The sequence below is a fragment of the Salvelinus namaycush genome, chromosome 1 (genome assembly GCF_016432855.1).
Source record: "Salvelinus namaycush isolate Seneca chromosome 1, SaNama_1.0, whole genome shotgun sequence".
NCBI lineage: Eukaryota > Metazoa > Chordata > Actinopteri > Salmoniformes > Salmonidae > Salvelinus > Salvelinus namaycush.
Genome location: NC_052307.1, coordinates 15,267,821 through 15,293,754, shown reverse-complemented (window position 1 = coordinate 15,293,754; position 25,934 = coordinate 15,267,821). Strand labels below are relative to the sequence as shown.

General features: G+C 41.4%; 2 protein-coding genes and 1 pseudogene across 2 annotated transcripts; 2 read left to right on the top strand and 1 right to left on the bottom strand.

Moving 5' to 3' along the window:
- Window positions 1-1,159: 1,159 nt before the first annotated feature.
- Window positions 1,160-3,881, top strand: LOC120053981 (annotated as a pseudogene).
- Window positions 3,882-5,500: 1,619 nt separating this feature from the next.
- On the bottom strand, window positions 5,501-11,332 carry LOC120053972 (serine/threonine-protein kinase Chk2-like). Its single transcript, XM_039001319.1, has 14 exons — window positions 11,095-11,332; window positions 9,882-10,006; window positions 9,643-9,775; window positions 9,346-9,436; window positions 9,138-9,237; window positions 8,996-9,049; window positions 8,692-8,756; window positions 8,417-8,516; window positions 7,760-7,846; window positions 7,355-7,518; window positions 6,343-6,461; window positions 6,051-6,136; window positions 5,818-5,910; window positions 5,501-5,560 (listed from the first exon to the last, which is right to left on the bottom strand). Exons 1-14 carry the CDS (start codon window positions 11,330-11,332, stop codon window positions 5,501-5,503), a joined length of 1,515 nt encoding a protein of 504 aa, XP_038857247.1.
- A 701-nt stretch (window positions 11,333-12,033) lies between these two features.
- On the top strand, window positions 12,034-24,237 carry LOC120049298 (endosome-associated-trafficking regulator 1-like). Its single transcript, XM_038995583.1, has 8 exons — window positions 12,034-12,336; window positions 12,833-12,939; window positions 13,172-13,600; window positions 15,738-15,811; window positions 16,036-16,147; window positions 19,702-19,764; window positions 23,540-23,679; window positions 23,868-24,237. The coding sequence occupies exons 1-8, from the start codon at window positions 12,291-12,293 to the stop codon at window positions 23,956-23,958; spliced, it is 1,062 nt and encodes a 353-aa protein (XP_038851511.1). The 5' UTR covers window positions 12,034-12,290; the 3' UTR covers window positions 23,959-24,237.
- The last annotated feature ends 1,697 nt before the right edge of the window (window positions 24,238-25,934 follow it).

Here is a 25,934-nt window from a genome sequence, read left to right as displayed (position 1 = left end):
ACAAATCTAGCGACTTTTTCTGGTGTTATTGGAGACTGACGTGAAAGCACGTATCGTTCTAACTCTTCTCAACGAGCAGCAGGTGCTGCGTGGGCCCCACCCCTGTCCCAAAGCACTCATAGGCGGCCCAGTCCTCATGCAGCAGTCCCTCCCAGCTGCAGTCAGAGCAGGAGATATTCACCCCTCCGAGTCCAGACTGCAAATGAATCGCGCATGCGGGAAGCTGCCGCTGGCTGATCCAGCCCTGGCTTACATAAAAAAAAACAATTAACCTGAATTAGGGCCAGACTAGCTACCATAATTTTCTCACATTGACAGTTTTTTCTATTGTCTCTTTTTGGTCCATTTAGATTGTTAATGTAGATTGTATACCAATTTTTTTTTTAAAATGTTATGGCTAAAAATGTTCATGTTTTACCGTGACTTGTTGTAGGCTCCTAAGTGAGGAGCCTACAAGGTTAAAAACCAAACCAAATCAAGAAAACTAAAATAAAAAACAAAATAAAAAATAAAACAAAAAACGAGGTAACTCCGCCAGAGTCTCTCTTTAGGTCACTTTTGCCGGTCCCAAGCCCGGAAAAAGGAGGAGGGTTGGAATTGTGACATTATTTTTTCTATTATTATTATTATTTTATTTTTTACATACGATAGAAATAAGCTGAAACATTTTTATGTAATTAATTTCATTATTCTTTTGGCCAAATTTCATATACACAAATGTAAATTTACAAACAAAAAAACACATTTTCTTACCCTACAAAAAGAAATTGAACTGTATTTTAAGACAATTAAATACTCTAACAAAAAAGCTGTTAGAATTATAAGTGTATGTATGTCCCTTAAGGTCCTTGTGCAATTGTAATGTGATATTGTACCCCCTAGCTCGATTGTCCATTGTATATCATCTATATATACTTGTGTTCCCTCATGTACTTTCTGTATTGATTTGTTGTTAATAAAAATAAATTAAAGGACAGCCAATAGCTACTTTCCTTACTGAGGAGTTGGCAACACTGTCTGCTGCTAGTCCATCCATTGATTACGACTTGCACGCACTGAGTATATGCCTGCACGCCTTTGTTTTGACTCACTTGGTGGCAGTGCTTGTTGGTGGCTGAGTAATTTACAGTACCTAGTTAAGAATACAAATACGTTTATAATGCCTGGTAGAAAGGCATTAGAAGTGTATTTAGATTTATTGTCACAACCATGTAGAGCAATACAATATCGCACACGGTGAAAACTGTTGCGATACGAAAAGGTGAGTTTACAGCTGGCTGGGCTACTAACTAGTGCCGTAGCCCAAAGGCCGGCATATATTACCATCTGCCGGCCTTTGGGCTACAGGTAACGTTACCAACAACATCTAGCTAACATGCAAGCAATCTTATCCTTAAGGTTCCTGGTTCCTACACAGATTATTCATGTTAAATGGAAATGCATATATATGTTTGATACATTTAACAGACTGAGCGATACATTGTTTTAAAAGCAGAGTGCTGTCCTGCATTGAACTTTGTCCTACTTCGGCATGCATGGATGATCTCTGTTGATAGTTATCCTCAGTGTGTAGGATACTTGCAAGCTACCTACCTAGCTATTCAAAATGTCAACAGTCTATGCTATTATTTCACAATCGACAATGAAAAAAAATTGATAGGCTTCAGTTGTTTCTATAGTAACCAAAACATGTGGCGCAGCAGTCTAACATGCTGACCAGACCGGACACGTCGCGTGCGCGAGCGTCGCAAAATAAATGTAGAAATCCATGTTATTCAATTATTGCACCCACTGCTCGCGCACGCCAACGAGCGTCTGCGACACCAAGGGCTAAAATAGATGTCATTCCTATTTCTGACGCAGATCGTGCTGCAAGATCTGCCTCTCCCATCTCCTCATTGGTTTATAGAAGCAGGTACCCACGTGCCATCTCCTCATTGGTTATACCCACGTGGGTGATTGAAAGACGAACTTTGTTGCCGGTTGTCGTGGTAATACAATGAAAGTTTAGATGGATCACCATATAAGTTCAAAGATGAAAAAGCCTGGAAGGAGGCGAGATGATTAGAAACGATTCGGTTGGCCGTTTTATGTGTGGATTAATTGTCGGAGTAGAAGACCTTGTGCATTTCAGGTAAAAGAACAACTCAATGTTTATATCCCAGGACAAATTAGCTAGCAACAGCAAGCTAGATAAATAGGACAAATTAGCTAGCAAGTGCAAGCTAACTAGCTAAATTGCCATACATGTTTAATGCTTTTCGACCTGTCCCCAAATTAATGTCATTGGTTCAGAGTTTGTTTTGATATTTTAACCTGCGTGTCGTGATCGCGTTTGGTGTGGAGGGGCAAAATACATTTATGCACGATAGCGCAAGTGCGCAGCCGGTTTGGATTCCGTGTTAAGGCACTGCATCTCAATTGCTAGAGGCGTCACTAGACCCTGGTTCGATTCCAGGCTGTATCACAATCGGTCGTGAATGGAAGTCCGGTGCACAATTGGCCCAGCGTCGTTAGGGGTTGGCCGGGGTAGGCCGTCATCATGGGGCGGTAGGTGGGCTAGTGGTTAGAGCGTTGGTCTAGTAATCGGAAGGTTGCAAGATCAAATCCCCGAACTGACAAGGTAGAAATCTGTCGTTCTGCCCCTGAACAAGGCAGTTTTTCAGCAGAAATGTTCCTAGGCCGTCATTGAAAATAAGAATTTGTTCTTAACTGACTTGCCTAGTTAAAAATAAATGAACCTGTCTCAACTTTTTATATGTTTATATAGGGGAGAATAGGACTCCACAGTATACAAAACTAAATCCCATGCAGATGGTCGACAATGACTTTGTTCTGACTGAGATAAGATTCTTGATTCACGGTCAGATCCTACTAGTTGAAGGGTTTAAAAATTGAAAATAAAAGGACATTTCCCCTCCCTCATCTTGTTATAGTGATGCCATATTAAAATACCTGCCCACCAAATACAATGTCCCAAGTAAACGGTATCCTCGCCACCTGATTTAGATGCACTATTGTAAAGTGGCTGTTCCACTGGATATCATAAGGTGAATGCACCAATTTGTAAGTCGCTCTGGATAAGAGCGTCTGCTAAATGACTTAAATGTAAATGGAGAGGAGGGCGAGAGTGGATGAGTACACAGCCCGGCACCATACCAACACACCACCACATGCAACCAAGGTCTTTATCATGGAGGTAAGGCTCGCTCATGGAACACACTATGCTTTATGGCAGGTAAAATGTAGCCTAGTCCCACCATCTCTTTGCAGCCTAGATATTACACATAATTGCAATACAAAGACTTTTGTAGGCAATGTTATAGCTGATGTTCTGTGTCTGTTGTTGCTGGCACACAATGCTGCTTTGTGGTGTAGGTTTTACTGCCCCGTATGACAGGGCAGCCCACAGACCCACTGAAGGTGGAGAGGGCTTTAGCAGACCTGGGTGACACGCTGGAGAACATGTTCCTCAAGAGGCAGCCCTTCCTCTATGGAGATGACATCAGCCTGGCTGACCTTGTGTGAACTCATGCAGGTGAGGAGCAGTGGACCAACTTCTCCAGCAGAGTTCAATCACTGGGTGAAGCATACATTTCTGCTGAAAATATGGTCCTACAACGCAGTCGAGGAACATTGTCTGTTTAACCACATACTATAGAATATTTAGATTTATGGATTGTCTGATTGCTACCCATTTACAGAATCACGTGAGTCAGCCTAAATAAATTGACTGCTTGCTCTCAGCCCCTAGGTGGTGTTAGAGACATACTGAAGGATCGGCCCGAGCTGGAAGAGTCGGGTCCAGGGGGGGGGACTCTTTTGACGAGGCACACACAGTGCTGCACCGTCTCTGGGACAGGTCCAATGCCAATCTATGAGATAATCTGAATATAGTTTGATATAAAAGCTTGCACAATGATTAACAGCAACACTACTCACAGATTAATGCACTGATTATGCTTGTGCTGTCCTTGTTGACCTAGAGATTGATGTTCTGTTTAAAGGCTCTTTGGGTGAGTGATCAGAGTGCCTTACATGAGCCACTATGATATGATGCAAAATATGTAGCTAGATGGTTCAGGTTAATGAACAAGAACCTTGACCTGGGGTGAAAATGTTCAATAGAGTAAGATTTTTTTATGATATACAAATCAAGAATTATGGGATGCACAACAATAAAAACCCAGTGGAAAATAACATTTTTGTACAAAAACAATTATTTACAAAACAGGAGGCAATTTCCAGTAGACATAGCTCCACATTGTTGCGCTGATCTATGAATGCTTCCATACAGCCATTACACATTAGCTAGTATAAGGCATAGCAGGCCAATTTTCAACTAACCTGTTCTTGGTGATACTTTCTTTGTTCTTGATATGGGAGAAAAGTACATCTTATAAATATCCAGTTGCAGGTGGTTCTCCCCTAAAAAAATGAATATTCAAACAGATATTAAATCCACGTTTTGTATCGAGTGAGAAATGCAAATGCCTCTTGCATGTCTGCAGTTATTTGTTTTGGTCGCACTGTGTGACGCTCCGTCACCTACATGTGGCCGTATCACATAGAAACATCTAGTTCCTGCAAAGCTCTTGGGGAAACGCAAGATGCAGCTAAAATGGCGAGGGAACTCCTCACTCGGTGCAAACGTGGAATTAATATATTTTTGGAGAACCACCTGCAACTGGACATCGAGAAAACTTTTGTCATTCTCAATTCTGGAGAAAAGTATCGCCAAGAACAGGTTAGTTGAAAATTGGCCTGCTATGCTTTACACTAGCTAATGTATAACTGCTGTATGGAAGCTTTCACATACCACCACTGGAACAATGTGGAGCTAGCTCTGCATGTGCCCACGAGTTGGAACTCAACATGCAGTAATCAAGTAAATTCCAGTTGATTGCACTATCCTGAACAGGGACATTGTGGGAATGATTACAGTGATGCGTGATGAAATGCAATACAGTGATCCCTCGCCACTTCGCGGTTCACTTATCGCGGATTCGCTATTTCGCGGATTTTCATAATGCATTTTTTTTTTTTTTTTGGTGCATTGTGCTCTGCATTCTGATTCGCTAAAAACTCACTCCCGCTTCTTGTATCAAAACATGCTACGAATTGTGCTATCATTTTGTCGTCTCGTGCAGTTATGTGTACGTACATAAAACAGCTTGGCAAATTTACATTAAGTTGGCCAAATTATCTTGTAATTTCGAACATCTCCTAAACCCATAATGTCGACGAAACGGCCTACACGTGAGTCACTGTATTTGTATACATGTAATAGTTGCTAATTGTAAAAAAAAAAAAAAGTTTTCTATTTCGCGGATTTCACTTATCGCGGGTCATTTTCGGAACGTAACCCCCGCGATAAACGAGGGATTACTGTATACTGATTTCAAGTAGGCCTAATTGCCAGAAGAAAAATATCAGGGGAGTCTGCAATGGGGAGACGAGGGTGGAATGTGGCTCATGTTGCCTCTGTGGATGGGCCTGGTCACCTCTTTGTTGGCTGCTGCTCTTCCTTATCTTCTCTTGACCTCTTTCCGGTTGAGGCCTAAAGTAATAAGAGACATACTTCAATTTTGTGAGCAACACCATACTCTGGACAATATTGACATATGGCAAACCCTCTCCTGCGGGGACCATCAGATAGTTCACATTTTTGTTCTTGCCCTGCACTTAAGTACCTAATTCAACTAAACACCAAGAACTTGCTTAGTTAAAGCAGGCTAGAACAAAAATGTGGACTGTCTAGTGGTACCCCAGGAGAGGGGTGGGAAACTACTGTAGTAGAATGACATTGTTTCTCACTACTGTGGCATCTCCAGAGTCTGCTGTGGCATCGGCATCTCTGGAGTCCTTGGGGTACATGATGCCTTCAGCAATCTCCTTCATTGCCTCATCCTGAGATGGAGATTGATGGGATCAGAGATTACTCGCCATTAACACTTACAACACTGCCTAGCCCAAAATACCCATTATGCAGTAAACGTACCCGCATTGATGGCACTGGGGCCAGGCAATGAGACCGCAATAAACCTTACCATCAGCCAGGGATGCTGTAAAGCCTCCTCAATGGTGAGGCGGGCATTGGGGTCCACTCGAAGCAGTTTCTTCACAACATCTTTGGCTAGACATGATTGGATAAGTAAAAGAAGTTTCAGGCAACATTGAATTATCAATATGACTGTAGTAAAGTAGCAAAAGTTGTTTACAAACCCAAGACAGGTGGAATCCATTTCAAATGTATGTTCTCTAGCACACGTATGACAGAGCCAAACATGCATGCAGTACATTTTTAGGTCATTTTGATGAGGATTTACATTAGTCCCTTACCATCATCGGAGATGCCATTCCATTTTGATGGAATAAATGTATATATTCCCTGGGTGATCTGATCACTGACTGACAAACCAATTCGTGCATTAGGGTAGAATGGGGGATAGCCTGCCAAACTGTGAGGGGGAGAGAAGTAAACTTCACATATAAAAGTATTAACACTTATAAGTGAATCTGTGAACAGGAAAACTGTGTGCTGTTGAAAAGTAATCTTGGCCCAAGTTATTTGCAAATTGATTGAAATAGTTGCATTACAATGCCCTTAGTACACTGATAAGCCCGGAAACATTTAAAGTTGCAACAAAAGTATTGGGACAAGGGCACTTTTTTGGTCCAATATTCATAGCACGCAATGATTACATCAAGCTTGTGACTCTACAAACCTGTTGGATGCAGTTGCTGTTTGTTTTGGTTGCGATTCAGATTATTTTGTGCCTAATAGAAATGAATAGTAAATAATGTAGTGTGTCATTTTGGAGTCACTATTGTAAATAAGAATAGAATGTTTCTAAACACTACTACATGAATGTGGATACTACCATGATTAGGGATATACCTGACTTTCCAAAATCATGGTAGCATCCACATTAATGTAGTAGTGTTTAGAAACATTATTTTCTTATTTACAATAAAAGTGACCCCAAAATGACACTACATTATTTACCATTAATTTCTATTGGGCACAAAATAATCTGAAACGCAACCAAAACAAACAGAAAATGCATCCAACAAGTTTGTAGAGTCACAAGCTTGATGTAATCATTGCGTGCTAGGAATATTGGACCAGATACTAAACTTTTGACTATTTTAATATACATAAGTGAGTTTGTCCCAATACCTTGGTCCCCTCAAATGGGAGGACTGTGTACATAGTGTTGTAATTTCTAAACGGTTCACCCGATATGGATGAAAATACCCTCAAATTAAAGCTGACAGTCCTGTATATCTACTAGTCAGAGCAAGCAGCACTTATGTCTGTGATCCTGGCATGAGGAACATGGATCCCTACCACACAAACAGGATGACCCCTAAACTCCAGGCGTCTACAGCCCTGCTGTAGCCCACAGTGACTGCGTCTGTAAACACCTCTGGTGCCAGGTATGTGGGTGTTCCACAAAGGGTCCTCATCAGGGCAGACTCCTCCAGTATCTTGGACTGATTAAAGTCTGTGATCTGTCACAGAGAGAGAGGCCTGTAACTCTTCACTTCAGTGAGGCTATTCAACCAAGCTTTTAGTTTTTTTTCCTTCTCCAGCTTTTAGTTTTTTTCCCTTCTCCAGATCTAGTGTGTCTAGAGGTCCACTTCAGGAGGGCAATGAATAAGTGGATAACTTTATCTACCCTCACATACTCTTGATCTACCATGATCATTCACTGTGGAAGAAAGACCCACATTGGGATTTGAGAAACCTTACCTTGATGACGCAAACATCATCGTGAGACGAAAGCAGCACATTTTCAGGTTTGAGGTCTCTGTGGATGATGCCATTGTTGTGAAGGTACTAGTGGAAGGAATGCGAGATGAACCAGTATAAGGAAGCAGTCGAATATCTACTCAAGTGACAGTATCTCCAGTATAAAACAAGATGTGTAAAGGTATGGCGTATTTTGACATTTCAACATCACACCGGAATGTATTTAATAAATCCTACCATGAATTTGCCTGGCTACCCAGACTCATTGCTCCGGCCAAATGCCACACCCACAAGCATTTGTTTCTTCTCCTCAATGAGTCTGGATTTGAATCCCTCCCCGACCCTTCTAGAACACGAACACATTCAGACCATCTGACTGGTCCTAGAAATCCAGAGCCAAAACAAGTGGGTAGTGAAGTTTAAAAATGTGTCATTGGCTTTGATACTCTGGTTAGAGACGATCCAATTGCTGATTACTTTATTTTGTACAACACCCATCGTCACCACAAACGACTTCAATGATGGCAGATTCAGACTGAAGTATGTAGAAATTGATAAAGCAGCGGAAGCATTCAGTGCGAGTCGTCAGGCAAACCATAAATATCACTATTCTAACAATTCTGAAGGAAAAATTGAGAAATACATCAATCCACCCACCTCTACTGCTTTCAACATCTGGTAAAAATATAGCTTGGCAATCGGCTCCTTGATCTGTTGCTTGCTTTTGACCCTGTCGTAGAGTTCTCCACCCTCCATGCTGAAACACACACATGCTATCAGTTGAAACAGGAAACAAAGGGGAAGGGAAATACTATGCTTGTGACAATTATACTTCTTCAGAGGGCTACAGAAATTATTACACACAACGAAAATTATAATGGTTTCTCATTGATAAAAAAAAAGTGTCTGCTTGAATGAAAAACTAAACTCACAGCTCTAAAACAATGTAGTAGGAGTCATCTGTTTGGAAGAAGTCTTTTGTTTTGATCAGACATGGCTGGAAAAGACAGGAGGCAAAAGTTACACACAGAAAATTAGCAGGCAAATACTAGAGGTGGTGGTAGAAAAGTGTGATGTCTGTGGCTTTGTCCAGTAGAAAACATACGTTGAAAATGACTACTTCTATGGCATTTGATTACCCCAGGTAAGGAAACATTGTTGGACATGAGGAGCCATTGCTTTACTAGGCTCCTTGGCAGTTATTACATCATAATAAGTTCTAGATATAATACTTACATGGTCAATCTTTTGAAGGATCTGGATCTCTCGTTCTGCACTTCGTGTGGCAGTCTATAATTGAACAAAGATGAGTGTTACATTTATTGCATTAGTTAGTATTCATAAACTAGAAGAGGAGGAAAATGGTGATAAGACTTACGCCAACAGATGCCGGGAAATCTTTCTTGTTGATAGTCTTCAAGGCCACCTTTTTGCAAGTGGCCCTCTCAAAAGCCAGCTTCACTTCCCCGCACACACCACTGGTATAACAAATCATATTAGAATGTTATTCTGTAATTCAAAACAAAACCATGAGTAACAAGATTTAGTAAAATACACAAGTTAAAATGAATAAAATGCTCACTTACACTCCAATCTTTTTGGTGATCATGTATTTCTCGCTTAACTCTTTGGGTAGGTTGGACTGCTCATCCGCCATGAGATCAATGAACACAAACACTATTGAAGGGAGAAAATCAGTTGAATTGATTATTAATGCAAAGACTAAGGCCGACGTCACCATTAAGGGAATGATGCAACATACTTAATGTTTAGAGGTACATGGAATATAGTGTCATGATGGATAGGGCCTCCTTGCTGCTATTTAAGTATCAGTGACCTAAACAGAAATGTATTGAAATAAACCTCTGGGGAACAAAAGGTACCTTTGTGGCGTTCTTCAGCAAGGGACAACACTGCATTGTTCGCTAGTGGCAACATTTTTCCTTTTCCAATAACTTTACCGTCAACAAACGTGCCATTGTTACTGTTGTCAAAGACATAGACAATGTTCTTCTCCTGCAAGGTAAAGATCTGACCGTCATTACGGAGCACACTGATTAACAAAACAATGGTCTTCCTTAAATAAAATACATAGATAGTGGTGAAAAATAAATCGACCTACTCGGAATATCCTAAAATGTTTATTGCTGTATGCAGCAAATCTGGATGATTTCCTCAGTATGGGGACATCAAAGGAATAGTTGCATTTAGTGTGCCTGCCAAACCAAGCGTTGTCCTCAACACAGTCTGAGGAAAAAAGTCAAACTAACACCATCACTTCAATAGAGGCTAAGAGAAGAGAATACACAGATGCTAGTGCTAGTTGAAAAATACAAAAAAAATCTCACTCAGTTGCCATATGGGCCACCTTCAGCAGGACACATTATTGCGCAATGTTTAAATGAACGGAAATGCTACTGATCTGAAAGACCACTTGAAGAACATTGTGATTACTGATTATGGCGGCTCAGAGGACGATGTTGTAGTGTGCTGCTGCAGTAGTTTTATGATTTGAAATGGTCACACTTATTGATCAGGGCCGATTTCCCGATAGCGATGGAACTTAGTTTTACGGGTGTTTTAACAATACATCTTTCCTACAATGGCCGAAAATGTAACATGCGTTTCCCAAAACACCACACAGAGAAAACGGTTACTTAGTGCGTTGTTTTCTCAGTAGGTGGTAATATCTCCTAGAAAGATATTACCACCTACTGCTGCAAATACTGAAGTGGCTTACTCTAATGCTTACCGAATAAAAATGCACAAAATCCCTGATTTGGGACATCATTGTGCACATGTTAGGCTACACATCATGAATTATATTGAGAAATTACAGATGGTAGGTAGCCTACAAGTAGCAAAATAGAACTCAATTGAACATGAAAATGCATTTTAATATAATTGAAATGGGCCTATAGCCTACTGTTTATATTTTTATTCTGTTTAGCAGAGATCTTGTGTATAAAGTGATGCGTGAGGGCAAAAAAAAAGCATTAACGACACACTTAGCTGTTCTACAAGTGGTCTGAGGCAGGCGTTAGATTACAAGCACTTTCAAGTGCAACATTAATAATGTTTTGGGAAACAACTCAGAGATTTAATGATGCCCCTACGAAGGTTCTAACAGTGAACTTAGCCTTAAGATGCTTTTGAGAAACTGGGCCCTGGCTCAAACAGACCTCAAAAGAATGTTCCCGCACTATTGTGGAAAACTTGTTCAGTACAAACTGCAGCAAAACGTTTAAATCAACTAAACTCCCCCAGTACTCACTGCCTAAAGGCATCCTAACCACCCAGGTAACAGGTGCACGTCATGTGGTTGTTGAACTCACTGTGGGCTCTGAAGCCTCTCTGCATAGGCAGCAGGAGGCCCCAGGGCTGTGGCTCAGGCTCCTCTGGTATGGAGCCCAGGTCCCTAACAGGGATGGTGTCGACTGAACTGACTGTGCCAGACCCAGAAGATGACTGGCTGGCAGAGCATGGAGCAGAGGAGGAGCTGGAGCCACTCTGGGACTGGGTCTGAGGCTGCGACTGGGTCTGGCTGCAAGCGTCTGGCTTCTCTTGGGACATGGTCAATATTTCTCCTCTGCCGGAGTCTATTAAAGTAAATAATAAACACACCACTCAGGTGATCGTCACATCTTTCAATTTTCCAAACAATGTGCCCCACATCCGTAAACTTAGCAAAGTCCTTATATGTGAGAATACAAGGCCTACATAGGGCGCCGTGCAGTATGAATATGAAAGCATGACAATGATATGAACGAATGATTATGAATTCAGCGTGCGGTGTCTGAAAAATCCATGATCTTGGCAACTCCATAAATTAAGTGGAATTCATTCACCATGCTCCATCTCTATACAAATACGTTTCTTATTTATAGCTTCTTGCTAACAGTGCATGGTATTATCTGGTAACCAGCCCTCGAGCTATCCTCACCAAACATGGATAGCTAGCGCAAAACTAAATTAGTTTCACAGGTGTGCCAATTTCCGTAACTAGCACGTCTGCGAAATTAAGTGGTTGTTTGGTAGCCGAATAAATGTGACGGCTCGCTAGCTATAGTGTGTGCAATTGAACTATATTTTAAACATGATATTGATAAGAATGGCCATTTAAATACACTTTTCCACTTACCGGGATTTCGAATTAATCGCGGCACGTGTAGATTTGCCGGAGAAATTGGATCTCTAGAGACTCATGGGAAATGTTGTTTGTTTTTCATTTTACGTCACCGGAATTTTAGCAAGTGAGAAGTTTAGGATTTTCCACGTGATTTTCAGCAGCTAGCTAACGTTTGCTGCATGGATATACACATCTGATGTGGACAATGTAATTTTGATCAATTACCATTCTTAGGACAAGTAATTTTGTCTACATCGAGTTATTAGCAAGTAGCTACATTATTTCGGGAGTTAATAATCAAATGGACCGCGTCACACTTCTGTTTTTCGCAACCTAGCTAACGCTAGCTTTCTGTTCTAGCTAGCTACCATTCCATCGCCGATTGACTGGTTAACCATCAACATGGCAAAGCATAAAACATCTGCAAAAACTCTTATAATTGAAGATGGTAAGTTGTTAATTCCATAGCAAATCCAGTATAGATACTAAGCTAGCTATAGTAGCTAGTTGATCAGTGTCCAGATGACATAGGCTACTTAATATTCACATCATTGTATGAGACAACACACATCCCATCTATCTAAGGCAGGGGCACATCTATTCAACGCCATCGAAGGGTGATCAGCGTGTGTTATTAGTGTTCGGTTTAAAACCTCTGCTGTGTTTGGCCTGGGTGGTTGTTTGAAATCATGCTGCTGGCATGGTGTTGGATGGCCAGTAGGGGGCACGCTTCCCCCTGGTCAAAGTACTCTGGCACGGTGCTGTCATTTAGTGAGACATTCTGGACTCACAGGTCATTACAAATCACATGGCACTTGGAGTAGGGGCATTGGCCCCCACACATCCACAACATTGTCCAACTCTTGTATTTCTCCAATAATGACAACTAGACAGTTTGAAAATTACTATCATCCAAATATGTACCGATATGTCTTATTTCATAGATGAAGTCCGAGAAGATGGTGATGATATGAATCCCTTTTCCTTCAAAGAGTTCATCCGCAGTAAAAACCAAGGGGATCCAGATGAGAAGAAGTACCCAACGCGAAAGGTGCTGATCATTTTAAATGAACCACTGTTACATTCAATCCCAGAGATGAACTGTTACAAAGCATATGCATGTAATTTGGTGTTAGGTCATTGGAGGTGTTCATTCATTGGAAAAATGTCACAGCATGATATTCAAAGTCTGAAAAGATGGTCAGACTGTTCAGATTATTACTTTTGATGTAATTTTTATGTGAAGGTGACCTATATTCTTACTGCTGCATTTTGTGTTATAGGAGGCATATGGGCGCCCATTCCTGGCAGAGGGGGAATATACTATCCCGGGCCCTAAGAGCTTCGATCAAGACTTCCAGGGTCACTTTTACATAGACCCCGCACCGTTTCCTCAGTCTCTGGACAATGAGACAAAGGAGTGGGCTGGGAGTTACCAGCCATCAGCCATTGAGGAGGCGCATGAATTTAGACTGTTTGGCACTGCAGCAGCAGACAGCAGCACATACTCGGGTCAGTCTTCCCTGTGCACAGAGGAAGAAGAGGATACTTCCTTATCTGTATGGCAGGTGGATGAAGAATTCTCACCAAAGGCCCCCCAGTACAGGAGGGCACCAGTGAACTATGAGGGAGATGACGAGACATCCATGGCAGAGCTCTCCTACAAGACCAAGAAGAGTAGTACAGAGAATGGCCATAGGGATCAACAAAAGGTTATTTTTGTATCTCTCTCTTTGCTTACAGATGCACTTCCCTTCAAACTGGAAGACATAGGGGTATCAATTAGTTAGTCAGCTAAGTTGCCAAAATATTCTAAAATAACTTTACATTTTTTTTAAACAAGCTTGAAATGGGCATGGTCTAATTGACTCAACAAACAAAATCACAAATCCAAGTTTAGCTTTTTAATTAAGCAGAAAATCAGTTATTTTATCAAATCAACATTTATTTGTCACATGTGCCAAATACAACAGGTGTAGACCTTACAGTGAAATACTTACTTACAAGCCCTTAACCAATAATTAAAGAGCAGCAGTAAAATAACAACAGCGTAGCTATATACAGGGGGTAGCGGTACAGAGTCAATGTGCAGGGGCACCGGTTAGTTGAGGTAATTGAGGTAATATGTACAGTCGTGGCCAAAAGTTTTGAGAATGACACAATTATTAATTTCCACGAAGTTTGCTGCTTCAGTGTCTTTAGATATTTTTGTCAGATGTTACTATGGAATACTGAAGTATAATTACAAGCATTTCATAAGTGTCAAAGGCTTTTATTGACAATTACATGAAGTTGATGCAAAGAGTCAATATTTGCAGTGTTGACCCTTCTTTTTCAAGACCTCTGCAATCCTCCCTGGCATGCTGTCAATTAACTTCTGGGCCACATCCTGACTGATGGCAACCCATTCTTGCATAATCAATGCTTGGAATTTGTCAGAATTTGTGGGTTTTTGTTTGTCCACCTGCCTCTTGAGGATTGACCACAAGTTCTCAATGGGATTAAGGTCTGGGGAGTTTCCTGGCCATGGACCCAAAATATCGATGTTTTGTTCCCTGAGCCACTTAGTTATCACTTTTGCCTTATGGCAAGGTGCTCCATCATGCTGGAAAAGGCATTGTTCATCACCAAACTGTTCCTGGATGGTTGGGAGAAGTTGCTCTCGGAGGAGGTGTTGGTACCATTCTTTATTCATGGCTGTGTTCTTAGGCAAAATTGTGAGTGAGCCCACTCTCTTGGCTGAGAAGCAACCCCACACATGAATGGTCTCAGGATGCTTTACTGTTGGCATGACACAGGACTGATGGTAACGCTCACCTTGTCTTCTCCGGACAAGCTTTTTTCCGGATGCCCCAAACAATCGTAAAGGGGATTCATCAGAGAAAATGACTTTACCCCAGTCCTCAGCAGTCCAATCCCTGTACCTTTTACAGAATATCAGTCTGTCCCTGATGTTTTTCCTGGAGAGAAGTGGCTTCTTTGCTGCCCTTCTTGACACCAGGCCATCCTCCAAAAGTCTTCGCCTCACTGTGCGTGCAGATGCACTCACACCTGCCTGCTGCCATTCCTGAGCAAGCTCTACTGGTGGTGGCCCGATCCCGCAGCTGAATCAACTTTGGGAGACGGTCCTGGCGCTTGGTGGACTATCTTGGGCGCCCTGAAGCCTTCTTCAAAACAATTGAACCGCTCTCCTTGAAGTTCTTGATGATCTGATAAATGGTTGATTTAGGTCCAATCTTACCCATCAGCAATATCCTTGCCTGTGAAGCCCTTTTTGTGCAAAGCAATGATGACGGGACGTGTTTCCTTGCAGGTAACCATGGTTGACAGAAGAAGAACAATGATTCCAAGCACCACCCTCCTTTTGAAGCTTCCAGTCTGTTATTCAAACTCAATCAGCATGACAGAGAAATCTCCAGCCTTGTCCACGTCAACACACACCTGTGTTAACGAGAGAATCACTGACATGATGTCAGCTGGTCCTTTTGTGGCAGGGCTGTAATGCAGTGAAAATGTTTTTTGGGGGATTCAGTTCATTTGCATGGCAAAGAGGGACTTTGCAATTAATTGCAATTCATCTGATCACTCTTCATAACATTCTGGAGTATATGCAAATTGCCATCATACAAACTGAGGCAGCATACTGAAAATGTATATTTGTGTCATTCTCAAAACTTTTGGCCACGACTGTACATGTAGGTAGAGTTATTAAAGTGGATCTGAGGCTGCTTATTAATGGTTGTTTTAGCAAAGTTAGCTGGCTAACTCACGGATCCTACTTTGTAGTGTACCCCCCCATGTGATTGGCCACAAGTCCTTTATTTTGTATTTTCTGTTTCTCTTTTAAAGCTGAGGGAGGAAAATACGCAGCTCAGGAATAACATTAAATATCTTGTGAAAAAGTCTGAGAAGGATGATCAAAGGTAGGTGGACAGAAGTGATATGGTCTGCTGAGAACAGACCTTCCTGGAGTGTGAGAGGGATTTAGGGGATGGTGTTAAAGCCCGTATATTATGTTATGGCATGGGAGTAATGCTTTGAATATCACTCTTTACATGTATATTTAAGATGTCAATTGTACACATATTCATGCTATTTAATGAATGTTTAACCTATGCTCATCATCATGTCTCTGACTGACCCATAGAATTCGACACCTCACAGATGAGTTGCAGAAGAGAAGAGTGCAGGAGGAGAGGGAGGCTCAGGCTTTAGAGACCATGGTCCACTCCGTAGAGCAGAACTTGCAGTTAATGACCGTATGCACCTGTCCCTCTTTCTTCTACTTCATCAGTTTATCAAGGATTTAAGAATATGTTTTGTTCACTGATCATCTAGAAGATGTGAAATACTGTGTATTCTGAAAGTATTCAGACCCCTTGACTTTTCCCACATTTTGTTATGTTACAGCCTTATTCTAAAATTGATTAAATGTTTTTTTCCTCCTCAATCTACAGACAATACCCTATACTGACAAAGCATTTTTTTGCAAATGTATTAAAAATAAAAACTTTGCACATTTACATAAGTATTCAGACCCTTTACTCAGTACTTTGTTGAAGCACCGTTGGCAGTGATTACAGCCTCGAGTCTTCTTGGGTATGACGCTACAAGCTTGGCACACCTGTATTTGGGGAGTTTCTCCCATTCTTCTCTGCAGATCCTCTCAAGCTCTGTCAGATTGGATGGGGAGTGTCGCTGCATTGCTATTATCAGATTAACCGGCCTCCCGGGTGGCGCAGTGGTCTAGGGCACTGCATCGCAGTGCTAGCTGCGCCACCAGAGTCTCTGGGTTCGCGCCCAGGCTCTGTCGCAGCCGGCCGCAACCGGGAGGTCCGTGGGGTGACGCACAATTGGCATAGCGTCGTCCGGGTTAGGTAGGGTTTGACCGGTAGGGATATCCTTGTCTCAGTATGTAAAAATGTATGCACTCTACTGTAAGTCGCTCTGGATAAGAGCGTCTGCTAAATGACTAAAATGTAAAATGTAATCAGATCTCTCCAGAGATGTTCGATCGGGTTCAAATCCGGGCTCTGGCTGGGCCACTCAAGGATATTCAGAGACTTGTCCTGAAGCCACTCTTGCGTTGTCTTGGTCGTGTGTTTAGGGTTGTTGTCCTGTGGCAAGGTTAACCTTCACCCCAGTCTGAGGTCCTGAGCGCTCGAGCAGGTTTTCATCAAAGATCTCTCTGTACTTTGTTCAGTTCATCTTTCACTTGATCCTGACTAGTCTCCCAGTCCCTGCTGCTGAAAAACATCCCCACAGCATGATGCTGCCACCACCATGCTTCACCGTAGGGATGGTGCCAGATTTCCTCCAGGCGTAATGCTTGACATTCAGGCCAAAGAGTTTAATCTTGGTTTCATCAGACCAGATAATCTTATTTCTCATGGTTTGAGAGTCTTTAAGTGCCTTTTGGCAAACTCCAAGCGGGCTGTCATGTGCCTTTTACTGAGGAGTGGCTTCCGTCTGATTGGTAGAGATGGTTGTCCTGGAAGGTTCTCCCATCTCCACAGAGGAACTCTGGAGCTCTGTCAGTGTGACCATTGGGTACTTGGTCACCTCCCTGACCAAGGCTCTTCTCCCCCGATTGCTCAGTTTGGCAAGGTGGCCAGCTCTAGGAATGATCTTGGTGGTTCCAAACTTCTTCCGTTTAAGAATGATGGCCACTGTGTTCTTGGGGACCTTCAATGCTGCAGACATTTTTTGGTACTCTTCCTCAGATCTGTGCCTAGACACAATCCTGTCTCGGAGCTCTACGGTCAATTCCTTCAATCTCATGGTTTGGTTTTTGCTCTGACATGCACTGCTCTGACATGCACTGTGGGACCTTCTATAGACAGGTGTGTGCCTTTCCAAATCATGTCCAATCAATTAAATTTGATAGCAAAGGCTCTGAATACTTATGTACAGTTGAAGTCGGAAGTTTACATACACCTTAGCCAAATACGTTGAAACTGAGTTTTTCACAATTCCTGACATTTAATCCCAGTAAAAATCCCCTCTCTTAGGTCAGTTAGGATCACCACTTATTTTAAGAATGTGAAATGTTCAGAAGTAGTAGTAGAGAGAATTATTTATTTCAGCTTTTTTCTTTCATCACATTCACAGTGGGTCAGAAGTTTACATACACTCAATTTGTATTTGGTAGCATTGCCTTTAAATTGTTTAACTTGGGTCAAACGTTTCAGGTAGCCTTCCACAAGCTTCCCACGATAAGTTGGGTGAATTTTGGCCCATTCCTCCTGACAGAGCTGGTGTAACTGAGTCAGGTTTGTAGGCCTCCTTGCTCGCACACGCTTTTTCAGTTCTGCCCACAAATTTTCTACAGGCTTGAGGTCAGGAATTTGTGATGGCCACTCCAATACCTTGACTTTGTTGTCCTTGAGCCATGTTGCCACAACTTTGGAAGTATGCCTGGGGTCATTGTCCATTTGGAAGACTCATTAGCGACCAAGCTTTAACTTCCTGACGGATGTCTTGAGATGTTGCTTCAATATATCCACATCATTTTCCTCCCTCATGATGCCATCTATTTTGTGAAGTGCACCAGTCCCTCCTGCAGCAAAGCACCCCCACAACATGATGCTGCCACCCCCGTGCTTCACGGTTGGGATGGTGTTCTTCGGCTTGCAAGCCTCCCCCTTTTTCCTCCAAACATAACAATGGTCATTATGGCCAAACAGTTATATTTTTGTTTCATCAGACCAGAGGACATTTCTCCAAAAAGTACGATTTTTGTCCCCATGTGCAGTTGCAAACCATAGTCTGGCTTTTTTATGGCGGTTTTGGAGCAGTGGCTTCTTCCTTGCTGAGCGGCCTTTCAGGTTATGTTGATATAGGACTCGTTTTACTGTGGATGAAGATACTTTTGTACCTGTTTCCTCCATCTTCACAAGGTAATTTGCTGTTGTTCTGGGATTGATTTGCACTTTTCGCACCAAAGTACGTTCATCTTTAGGAGACAGAACGTGTTTCCTTCCTGAGCGGTTTGATGGCTGCGTGGTCCCATGGTGTTTATACTTGCGTACTATTGTTTGTACAGATGAACGTGGTACCTTCAGGCGTTTGGAAATTGCTCCCAAGGATGAACCAGACTTGTGGAGGTCTACAATATTTTTTCTGAAGTCTTGGCTGATTTCTTTTGATTTTCCCATGGTGTCAAGCAAAGAGGCACTCAGTTTGAAGGTAGGCCTTGAAATACGTCCACAGGTACACCTCCAATTGACTCAAATGATGTCAATTAGCATTTCAGAAGCTTCTAAAGCCATTCCATCATTTTATGGAATTTCCCAAGCTGTTTAATGGCACAGTCAACTTAGTGAATGTAAACTTCTGACCCACTGGAGTTGTGATACAGTGAAATAATCTGTCTGTAAACAATTGTAGGAAAAATGACTTGTGTCATGCACAAAGTAGATGTCCTAAACGATTTGCAAAAACTATAGTTTGTTAACAAGAAATCTGTGGAGTGGTTGAAAAACGAGTTTTAATGACTCCAACCTAAATGTATGTAAACTTCTGACAACTGTAAATAAGGTTTGTTTTTGATTAAATACATTTGCTAAAAATTCTAAACCTTTTTCACTTTGTCATTATGGGGTATTGTGTGTGTAGATCGATGAAATACATTAATTGAATCAATTTTAGAATAAGGCTATAACAAAATTTGGAAAAAGTCAAATGGTCTGAATACTTTCTCAATGCAATGTATAGCTCACTAAGATTACAAGGAAATGTCATGATTAGTTACTAAACAGAAGTGTGTTGATATGAAGTCTTATTCATTACTTGGACCTTTTCTTCTTGACAGAAACGAGCATTGAAGGGTGAAAACCTTGTGTCAAAACTCAAACAGGAGCTTCATCAATTACAGGTTTGACTCTTACTGGTGTTACTGCATGATTAGCTCCATTGACATATGTTTGCACAGTGTTTCCCCTATATTAATTTAGCAGAGGTGGCCAACGCAGCAAAAAAATTATTTAAATATATACAGGGGGGCAAAAAAATATTTTGTCAGCCACCAATTGTGCAAGTTCTCCCACTTAAAAAGATGAGAGAGGCCTGTAATTTTCATCATAGGTACACTTCAACTATGACAGACAAAATGAGAAAAACAAATCCAGAAAATCACATTGTAGGATTTTTTATGAATTTATTTGCAAATTATGGCGGAAAATAAGTATTTGGTCACCTACAAACAAGCAAGATTTCTGGCTCTCACAGACCTGTAACTTCTTCTTTAAGAGGCTCCTCTGTCCTCCACTCGTTACCTGTATTAATGGCACTTGTTTGAACTTGTTATCAGTATAAAAGACACCTGTCCACAACCTCAAACAGTCACACTCCAAACTCCACTATGGCCAAGACCAAAGAGCTGTCAAAGGACACCAGAAACAAAATTGTAGACCTGCACCAGGCTGGGAAGACTGAATCTGCAATAGGTAAGCAGCTTGGTTTGAAGAAATCAACTGTGGGAGCAATTATTAGGAAATGGAAGACATACAAGACCACTGATAATCTCCCTCGATCTGGGGCTCCACGCAAGATCTCACCCCGTGGGGTCAAAATGATCACAAGAACGGTGAGCAAAAATCCCAGAACCACACGGGGGGACCTAGTGAATGACCTGCAGAGAGCTGGGACCAAAGTAACAAAGCCTACCATCAGTAACACACTACGCCGCCAGGGACTCAAATCCTGCAGTGCCAGACGTGTCCCCCTGCTTAAGCCAGTACATGTCCAGGCCCGTCTGAAGTTTGCTAGAGAGCATTTGGATGATCCAGAAGAAGATTGGGAGAATGTCATATGGTCAGATGAAACCAAAATATAACTATTTGGTAAAAACTCAACTCGTCGTGTTTGGAGGACAAAGAATGCTGAGTTGCATCCAAAGAACACCATACCTACTGTGAAGCATGGGGGTGGAAACATCATGCTTTGGGGCTGTTTTTCTGCAAAGGGACCAGGACGACTGATCCGTGTAAAGGAAAGAATGAATGGGGCCATGTATCGTGAGATTTTGAGTGAAAACCTCCTTCAATCCGCAAGGGCATTGAGGATGAAACGTGGCTGGGTCTTTCAGCATGACAATGATCCCAAACACACCGCCCGGGCAACGAAGGAGTGGCTTCGTAAGAAGCATTTCAAGGTCCTGGAGTGGCCTAGCCAGTCTCCAGATCTCAACCCCATAGAAAATCTTTGGAGGAAGTTGAAAGTCCGTGTTGCCCAGCAACAGCCCCAAAACATCACTGCTCTAGAGGAGATCTGCATGGAGGAATGGGCCAAAATACCAGCAAGTGTGTGAAAACCTTGTGAAGACTTACAGAAAACGTTTCACCTCTGTCATTGCCAACAAAGGGTATATAACAAAGTATTGAGATAAACTTTTGTTATTGACCAAATACTTATTTTCCACCATAATTTGCAAATAAATTCATTAAAAATCCTACAATGTGATTTTCTGGATTTTTTTTCTCATTTTGTCTGTCATAGTTGAAGTGTACCTATGATGAAAATTACAGGCCTCTCTCATCTTTTTAAGTGGGAGAACTTGCACAATTGGTGGCTGACTAAATACTTTTTTGCCCCACTGTATATATATACTACCGTTCAAAAGTTTGGGGTCACTTAGAAATGTCCTTTCTAAGTGCAGCTCAATAGGGTTGAGATCAGGTGACTATGCTGGCCACTCCATTATAGACAGAACACCAGCTGACTGCTTCTTCCCTAAATATTTCTTGCAAAGTTTGGAGCTGTGCTTTGGGTCATTGACCTGTTGTAGTTGGAAATTGGCTCCAATTAAGCGCCGTCCACAGGGTATAGCATGGCGTTGCAAAATGGGGTGATTGCCTTCCTTCTTCAAGATCCCTTTTACCTTGTACAAATCTCCCACTTTACCACCACAAAAGCACCCCCAGACCATCACATTGCCTCCACCATGCTTGACAGAAGGCGTCAAGCACTCCTCCTGCATCTTCATTTTTTTCTGCGTCTCACAAATGTTCTTTGTGATCCGAACACCTCGAACTTCGTCTGTCCATAACACTTTTTTCCAGTCTTCCTCTGTCCAGTGTCTGTGTTCTTTTGCCCATATTAATCTTTTCCTTTTATTGGCCAGTCTGAGATATGGCATTTTCTTTGCAACTCTGCGTAGAAGGCCAGCATCTCGGAGTCGCCTCTTCACTGTTGACATTGAGACTGGTGTTTTGTGGGTACTATTTAATGAAGCTGCCAGTTGAGGACTTGTGAGGTGTCTGTTTCTCAAACTAGACACTCTAATATACTTGTCCTCTTGCTCAGGTGTGCACCGGTGCTCCCACTCCTCTTTCTATACTGGTTAGAGCAAGTTTGCGCTGTTCTGTGAAGGCAGTAGTACACAGTATTGTATGAGATCTTCAGTTTCTTGGCAATTTCTCACATGGAATAGCCTTCATTTCTCAGAACAAGAATAGACTGATGAGTTTCATTAGAAAGTTATTTGTTTCTGGCCATTTTTACCCTGTAATCAAACTCACAAATGCTGATGCTCCAGATACTCAACTAGTCTAAAGAAGGCCAGTTTTATTGCTTCTTTAATCAGAACAACAGTTTTCAGCTGTGCTTAGATAATTGCAAAAGGTTTTTCTAATGATCAATTAGCCTTTTAAAATGATCAACTTGGATGAGCAAACACAACGTGCCATTGGACCACAGGAGTGATGGTTGCTGATAATGGGCCTGTGTAGGCCTGTGTATCCATTTAACCTATGTAGATATTACATAAAACAAATCTGCCGTTTCCAGCTACAATAGTCATTTACAACATTAACAATGGCTACACTGTATTTCTGATCAATTTGATGTTATTTTAATGTACAAGAAATGTGCTTTTCTTTTAAAAACAAGGACATTTTTAAGTGACCCTAAACTTTTGAACGATAGTGTACATACATACATACTGAGTGTACACAACATTAGGAACACCTGCTCTTTCCTTGGCAAAGACTGACCAGGTGATAGCTATGATCCCTTATTGATGTCAGTTGTTAAATCACGTAAATTGAAGGGGAGGGGAAAGGTTAAAGAAGGATTTTTAAGCTTGAGACAATTGAGACATGGTGTATGTGTGCCATGCAGAGGTTGAATGGGCAAGACAAAAGATTTAAGTGCCTTTTGAACGGGGTATGGTTGTAGGTACCATGCGTACCGGTTTGAGTGTGTCAAGAACTGCAATGCTGCTGGGTTTTTCACACCAACAGTTTGCCTTGTGTTTCAAGAATGGTACACTACCCAAAAGACATTCAGCCAACTTGATACAACTGTGGGAAGCATTGAAGTCAATGTGGGCCAGCATCCTTGTAGAGTCCATTCCCCACAATTTAAGGCTGTTCTGAGGGCAAAAGGGGGTGCAACTCCATATTAGAGAAAATGTTCCTAATGCTTTGTCCACTCCAGTGTATGTATGTATGTATGTATATTATTATTATTATTTTTTGCCCGAGACACGCTTTCAAATGGATAGTTGTTGGCTCAATGACTGGAAGTGTATCTATGGAAACAGCTAGCATGACATTGCGCTAATGCTAGCAGCGCAACCCTTGCCACCACTGCTGGAAAAAATCCTAGAGGAAACACTGTTGCATGATGTGATACTCTTTATATTGCAGGGCCAAGTAGAGGGGTGCCGATATGAGAATGAGAGACTTCGAGCTAGAGAGACAGCTGCCTTAAATACAATGAAACACAACGCGCAAGTGGCCTCGGAGTACCTTAACAAAGCAGCACTCAATGCTGAGACTTCCATCAAGTAAGGTTTCTCTTCCATAGTGTCATCTACATACAGATGTGAATACACAGTTCCTCATATTGATTGTGTGGGTATTTGGTCAAATGCAACGTGCAAGATCAGTTCATAGTGTTTTCTAACCATAATTAAACATTGTGGTATTTGCTCCAAGTTCTATGACCAGGCTTTCGGTTTGATTCTGTCCACAGGCAATTACTTACAGGAGCAGAAGCTCTTTGTCTTGTATCTCAACTGCTGCAGTCCATTGACAACATATCTGAGATTCACAATGAAGGCTGATGGAGTTTAAGGAGGCCATAGAATTCAGATCTAGAACCATCCATCAAGAAACTGGAAAACAATTATGGCGTGTCATTGTCACTCAACACTCACAGAGAATCTAAAGTTGTAGCACTGATTTGTGACAAAATAAGAAATATTGCTTTTTTTACTTGTACTTCATAAAATGTTTAGTTTTGAACCACTTTAACAGGCCATTTGAAAACAATATGCTAGCAGCTGTATTTAAAGCTGAGGCAAATATGACTCAGATTTCAATGAATAAATGTGACTCAAAGTTGTTTGTGTTTTATTTTGTGAGCATTGATTACACATTTTACACTGCATATGTTCCACAATCTTTGCTTGAACGTAGTCCTACTATTCATAGTAGGAATTATCAGGAGACTTTCTGTAGCTACTTGTCAGTTAATTGCTTGCTAAGTTTTCCAACTGCTGATACCACTACATTTTTTAACCAGAAATGGTATTGTATCCACTTTTGCTAAGACTCAGTCTGGTTAGTAATGAGTGTCTTTGATAGTTGTTAATTGTACTGGTATTACAGTATTAAATAATACATAAATACATTATTATACTAGGTCAAGTGGGCATTTGGCATTCATTTCATTGGTATTCATGAATGCCATGCATACTGTATGTAGCACTTTTTGGGGTTCTGATTGGATAATAGTTATGATGATCCCACCAGCCACCACCGTGTACATAATCTCAACCCATAACCCCACTCGCTCTAGTCTAATGTGTATGTGTAGTTTAATGTGTATTGTGCTAAACGGGACTAATCTAGAAAATAGACTTTGGTTTTAGCATTGACTCCCTGTCTAAATATATATATTTTTAAATGCTCTGGGTTTAGAAACGGTTAGTGCTATCCCTAACCTTAAAACCCCTTGCCTTAACCCTTTTACAGTTCATCCCAGGGGTGCCGGATAGCGAGTAACGTTGAAAAACTGGAGCTGCAGTGTAAAGCCTGTGGCTTTTACTGTGGCGCTTGTGTTGCATTGTGGGTATTTCATGCATTTGAAGATTACAACGCTACATTTGATTGTTTTAATCAAGGAATTGAGTTGGAACATTCGTTAATCTAAATTGTTTATGAATGCCACGATATTAAAAACAACCAACTTTGATTCCTTCAAAATTGCATGCTGGGAAAAATGTTAATGTTCCAGCCGTGTTGTTTGCGGCGCGTAGAGATGTTAAACGAATAAGCATGCCAACCAATTTCATTGGGATTTAGCTAGCGAGACAGTTGTTCTAATATTTACCACATCATATTTTGTAACTCATAACAAGACATCTGTTAGCCTGTCTGCATTTGACACTTGGTAAGTCGAGCTAAATTAGACCAGACTTTTTGACTGATGCTGAAATTGAGGGATGTTGCTTTTGCATTAGGGTTATTTCAGGTGTTGTTTGTTAGATACTGAATTAGCTGCAAATGTTATGTTGTCGTTGCTGCTCGCGCATGGGCTTGGATTCCAGCACGCCCCACCAGCTCGAGTTTCCACTAGTTTGCGAGCTACCTACCATAGCCACAAAGTCAAAATTGGCTATATTGTAAAAATTAACTTTGTCTTATTTTAAGGGTAGGCATAAGATTAGCAGTGTGGTTAAAATTAGGTTTAAAACCACATTTTAAGAAAAATTGTAGAAATGGGTGGGGTTTATGACTGTGGTAACTATTGACAAATCAAACTTTATTTGTCACATGCGCCGAATACAAGTGTCGACCTTACGGTGAAATGATTACTTACCAGCCCTTAACCAACAGTGCAGTTCAAGAGTTAAGAAAATATAACAAACTAAAGTAACAATAACGAGGCTATATACAGGGGGTACCGAGTCAGTGTGTAATTTGTACACTTAGGTAGGGGTGAAGTGACTGCATAGATAATAAACAGCGAGTACCAACAGCGTACTTTTGATCCTAGACTTGGCGCTCCGGTACGGCTTGCAGTGCAGTGCTGTAG